The sequence below is a fragment of the Mycteria americana genome, chromosome 2 (assembly GCF_035582795.1).
Source record: "Mycteria americana isolate JAX WOST 10 ecotype Jacksonville Zoo and Gardens chromosome 2, USCA_MyAme_1.0, whole genome shotgun sequence".
Lineage (NCBI taxonomy): Eukaryota > Metazoa > Chordata > Aves > Ciconiiformes > Ciconiidae > Mycteria > Mycteria americana.
The window spans coordinates 80,211,518-80,217,517 of record NC_134366.1 but is presented as its reverse complement, the minus strand read 5'-3'; the positions used below and the strand labels follow the sequence as shown (position 1 = coordinate 80,217,517).

Below are 6,000 nucleotides of genomic sequence, written 5' to 3'. Positions count from 1 at the left end.
AGGTAAGGTTTCATTAGGAGCATATTGGCCACTTAATGGGGTCTGACATGTTAAAGCAATTTCCAGGGGAATCTGGGGATTCTCTTTGCTGGCAGTGTGATGTGCTCTGGAAATTGTCACCTCCAATGCATTAGGTAGTCAGTTGTTAAAACAGAAAGAAAAACAAAGGCAAATAGTTAAACTGAGCCTGTAATATTTTTTTTGTTCATTTAAATAAAGATAGGGTTTTTTCCTTAGCACCAAAAAAAAAAAAAAAAGGCACCTTTATTAGCATGGCTCAGAAGTGAATTTTTTAACTTTTACAATTAAGATGCAGCAAGTGGTATCTATAGCGCTACTACATAGAAGAAGTGTTTGATCAAAATACAGAACACAAGACACAAGTGCAATCAGACATGCTTTATTTTAAATTCTTATTACACTGTAGATATAAAAAGTCTGGAATGGAAAGCAGGTTTATATGCAAGAGCCAAAAATGGGTAATTTCATTAGAAGATGTAGACTCCGGTCTTGTCACCTTGCATTTAGAACACACTGTTTAGGGCCTTGTACCCCAGAGGACTTATATGGGAGACTTGGACATTACAGAGTTTCTAATGTGGTCACATAAGCTGTACAAAATGAGTGTGTGCCCACGCCTGAAGTGAAAGCCCCCAGAAGTCTGGTGTTCTTGGATCCGGGGGCATATGAGGTGGTATGAATCTTTGCTTCGTTCCACATCCTTTAGCAGGAGAGCAGCCTGCATTTCGCCCCTCCCAGGACTTGCTTATTTTTAACAGCTGGTCACAGGTTTTGCAGGAGGCAATGTGTGGCAAGAAGAGGAGCAGAAGGCAAGTCATCTCCCTTGCTTTCTCACTAATGAGACCACAAAATGACACGGCCATACACAGTACAATAAAGCCCCGGTGTTTAATGAGCATGAGGCTCCTTTTAACTTTTTTGGATGCTCAGTTAGCTCACCTGTGCTGTTAGTACGGGGCATGCTCTTACACACTGTGGCCAGTGGAGAGGAGTTGCCGCAGCCTGTGGCACGTGCATCTTTGCCTCATGGAAAAAGATCCCGAGAAGCATTTCAGGGGAGATGAGAAATGAACACACACACACACACACACCCCCGCCGCCCTAGCACAATGGGGGTACATGGCTTAGGATGGAGCAGTACCCTGCATGGAAGACTAATGGAAACCACAGATTCAGAGCAGCTTCTGGGCCAGAAGGTTCTCAGGGGAGGAGCAATGCCTTGGGAGGCCCCACTGCACCTTACAGTGGAATCTGCTGCGAGAAAGGCAGGAAGCAGATCCAGCTTGTGGAGTTTCTGACTCTCAGGATACATCTTTATTCCTTTTCCAGCTGAGCTTCTGTCCCTGTATATTTCTGGGGTTGCTCATGTAACAGGACTTCATTCTGCAGTAGCCATGATTCCCGGGAACTTTCAGGCATGGTTTAATCTAAACTCACCCCCAGCTCCAGTGCAGGATATTTGCTAGGCTTGTGGGGCTGGCAGAAGACGACCCTCAGGCTGTCCCCTCCACTCCTCTCTCCTTCACCCTATTTACCAGCTGGCAGAGCCTGGACTGCTCTGGGGCAGCGATCCCCCTCGACACACACACACACACACATGGGAAATGGGGCTACGGGGTGGGTTCAGGAGAGACGAAAAGACAGAAAAGGATGAAGAGAGAACACATCATACACAAGAGATGTGACCAGGAAATGCAAGTTTGGTGTGATGAACTCTGAGCAGGGGCATGAAAAACTCTGGATTTTCATCAAGCAAAGGAGAGGAACAGCGTATCAGCGGCATACGGGGTGGGATGAGGGCATGAAATACAGGAGTGAGCATGTGTGGGTGCCTGCACACATGAAAGAGTAGGAGAAAAAGCATAGGGAAGCAGCAAGAGGAAACAAGGAGCTGGGAATATTCTGGAGATAACACATCCTGAGAGATGCTTCCAGCAAAGCGAGCTCTCCGTGAACTGGAAAATTATAACATTGTAAGATAAAGTGGTCCCTTTAGCTAGAAATACCTGTTTTTATTGCAGCCTGAATGATCTACCATAGGGTTATGTAATTCAGTCTAAGAATTTATAACACTGGGTTCTTTTTTTTTTCCTTTTCAGTGAAATATCAGGCCTTAATTAAAACTAAAGTTCAGACTACTTTAGTGAAAGGAGCTTTTCAGATTCCCTTGCAGCACTAATGCAAAAGACCATAAATACAAGTGAACTATAGGAATAATATGGCCTAGAATTGCCTTTAATTACATGTACCTAATTTTAAATCATTCACTATCCAGGTGCTTTTTCATGCTTTCCCCAGTCTTAGCAATTAGTTTTCTTTATCAATTTTTTTTCAGCACAAGGATGACCAAAATAACACTAAGCAGATTTCTACCTCTTCCCCCTCCACCCCCGCAATGTGATATTTTGATATATAGCTAAATGAGAGATGAAGGCAGCACCTTGGTTCATGGTTTCTGAATCTGGACATTCAGCTCACCATACACATGCCTCAAAGCATCACAATTCAGGCTTGCAATCAGCTTTCGTAACCCTGGTTGTTTTGGGATGGATTTTACTTCCCAGATCAAGGTAGAATTTGTTGGGATTTGCCTGTAGGAAAAAAGAAAAGTAACAATATAGTGATCGGTCAGCCAGTGCTCTCAACCTGACCCACGAGTGGAGAAACTGAAGGTGGACAGTATAACACCTCTCAAATTTTTTATGTTTCACTCATTCTCATAAGTGTCCTATAAATTATTCCCTCCATCTCCTATTCCTCTCAGAACTGACCCTGTCAAAGCCTTTTCTAGCCTTTCCTCCAGGCTAATTTTAAATTTCCAAAATGAATCCATTTTCTTCTGCCTCCTGTCACTTCCTCTCATAATCACTTTCAAAATGATCTTCTTTATAGCTAACATATATTTTTTCTACTTTATAATTCCATTTTACCCATTTATTATAGTCTATAGCCTGTTGGTGATTCCTTAAATGGTTAAATAAGTCCTTGTTATGAAGTGTCCAGGGCATTCCCATGCAAACCCGATGCAGCACTGATGAGATGCTGAGCCCCTCCGCCAGCTCCTACCCTGAACCACTCTGCCACAGTTGTAACATCAGCAAATCTCCTCACTGGCCACTTCAGATGACTTCTTCATGTCCATACAAATAAGTCAAAGTGTTCTTGGGAGTCCTGCTGTTAGCAGTTACTCTTTCACTTTATGTATGACTCTTGATAACTCATACTATAAAGCAACCGTATTCTGCGCTGCTCTTGATTTTCAATTTTTGCTACAATTAAGATGCAGGGAGAGCCTCAAGTATTGAGTTTCTGTGTTTTCGCAGTGCTTTCACTGTGTTCTGTGTGCAGATTTTGAAGGCTGGTATTGATTGATTGATTGATTATGTTTGGGGGATGTCAGGATACAGCTGCTCCAAAGGAACCAATGGAGAAGGTAGCGTAGCGGGGAGCTATTTATAAAAATGAATGTTCTTTTCCTCAGCATTAAGTAAGAGCATTATGAATTTAGCCAGTGTTCTCATCTCACATGGCTATGGTATTCTGCAAACAACTGAATAAAGTGAGAGTAAAGTAGGCCTAAACTTCAGTCACTGTTTCAAATTCATCTGGTATGATTTGGCTCTCAGATGTCATGTCCTATGTATGCCACAGTCAGGACAGAAATGACTGCCCAGGCTTAGCATAAGTTGCCACAAGACAAGAATCCTTAATTAGCCCTAAATGAGCTAGCCTGGGATCCTCCCACCTGAATATTTGTTTCAGTGCAAGTCTGCCCCTGCTAAAATGAGAGGTATCCTAGCTCCTTAAAAGCTAGCTTAGGTATCTCTACATGGCACTGCATTGCATTTTGCATATACAGTCATGGGTACCCTGAGGCATGTACCCAGTTTTAGAAAACAAAAAGCAGAGGAAGATCATATTTTTGGTGTAAGCACGTGCAGACGGCTTCCAGCAAGCATCTTCCCTCTTTTTATCTTTGTTCTTAATGAAAGATATTCTGTTCCCCTCAGCTGGCCTGCCTGCTTCACCAAATGCCCACTAAATGGTAGCATGATAAAGCAATGACTTCAATTGCTGCACAAGGTTAAATGCCTTTTTCAATTTAGAGTTTATGGGAATGATCTGCAAGGGATTATCTGTATGGTACTACACAAGGTGTTATACAAGGTAAGGTATTATACAAGTCTGCTGTGCAGCAAGGTTCGGTCTACTTTCTTGAGCACTTGGGGGCCAGATTCTCTAAGGATGAAGGTTTCCGGACCATATCTTCACAGTGCCCCAGTGAGAGAGGGTAGCACTACCATCTCTGATTCATAGTCCTACCATCTTTGTGTATATATATATATATATCTATATCTATATGTGTGTGTGTGCAGGAAGACAACAGCTCTGCTGGGAAACCAAACCCACCTTTTCCTGTTTCTCTACTGTCCTACCTCTAAAACAACTTGCTTCTCTCTACAAATGCTAATACTAGCTGAGATTTGACATGTAGAAGCACCCAAAGCGACTTACCTGCTAGTGTGATTGCACGCTTGGCTAAAATCCTTTTAACACTATCCATCAATGCCTGGTTAATTCTCATTTGTCATGCAAACACTATGCCCCATGTAGGAATTGCGGCTGCCAAAGGCTTTTCCATAAGTCATGCTCCTCATCTGTCTGAGGCTAAAAGCTGAATATCACTATATATATATACATATATTATTTATGAATGGTCAAGACTGAAGCCCCCAAGTCACTATGTTCCCAAAATAATGTTGTATCAGCTGGAACACACATACCTGTTTTGTGGAGTCACCCAAGTGATACAGAAAAGCTACCTTACAAATACAGAGAGTCCAAAAGTCTCATCCTCACAAAGAATTGCAAAAGCTACATCCCATATGTGACAGTCCCTGGTGGACAGGGAAGCAGTGGAAGGGTGGTAAAAGCCTAGAATAGGTTTAATTCTCTTTGCAAATGGAGTAAAGCTACCCTAATGTGATTTCCCTGGGAGAGAATTCAGTGATGAATGGTTCTGCGTAATATGCTGAGCCATCACCACACTGGAGCCATTTATCACCCTGAATGCATGGACGCAAATGTGATTATTATTTAAATAAACTACAACTGCCCCCTCCTCTGTCCTCCATGTGTATAACCTGCAGCCTTCATTCATCTCAGAGAAGTTAAATCTTAAAATGACTAAGCTGATCCATTTCCATTTTAAATGATGCCAAGGGCACTACTTAAAAGGGGAAAACATGGTGACTTGAAGGAAAATGACATCTGTTTTGTGAGTCATTTTTCTCTCTAACTCCTGTGCCTTTGATGCACCTGACAACTTCTGCATCCTTGAAGGTGAGAGCAGCCCATGGCAGCTTTTGAATCGAGAAGGATGCAGAACAACAGGGAAGGCTGGCACGGCTGGGCAGCAACGAGGGCTATTGCTGCAACCTGTGTAACTCGTGTGGACCGTGCTGAGTCATGTTCAGCAGCGTCTGTGACATACCACATGCACAGAGCAAGCACACTATGATGCCCGTTCACAGTCATTTTTCTATCCAGCTCCACTCTGGAGACTGGCTTTGATCTTTTTATCCCTGGCCCAGGTACAACCAGGCTCAGACCTCCCCTACTGGCTGCAGATAATGCTGACAATTTATGCAGCTGCTGAAGGACAGGCAATTTTTCAAACTCCTTTTGCACGCACCTGGGGACCATCAGCTCAGGTAATGATAGATAACATTGTTTTGGCTGCCCAAGACTAAGCAATGGCTGCAAAATTGTCCAAGGATCCCAGTTATATATCCTGGAAGTGGCTAATGCTGAGCTTATAACACTGAACTCAAATGAAAAGAGGGTTTAGGAAACAACTTCCTTAGCATACGGGTACCACTGTGTCAGCATGAGGTGCAGCTCTGATTATAATGAAGGTGGCTGAAGGACTTTCCTTTTCCTCTGCTCCCTACACGCCTCTGTGCCGGGGCAGCCCTG

The 6,000-nt window shown here is 43.2% G+C and overlaps 1 protein-coding gene across 1 annotated transcript in view; it reads right to left on the bottom strand.

Moving 5' to 3' along the window:
- Positions 1-384: 384 nt before the first annotated feature.
- Positions 385-6,000, bottom strand: part of F13A1 (coagulation factor XIII A chain) — a 69,570-nt gene continuing 63,954 nt past the window's right edge. The window contains exon 15 of the mRNA XM_075493891.1: positions 385-2,612. Within this exon, the coding sequence (XP_075350006.1) occupies positions 2,468-2,612 (145 nt within the window). The 3' untranslated portion in view covers positions 385-2,467. The remainder of the gene's footprint in view (positions 2,613-6,000) is intronic.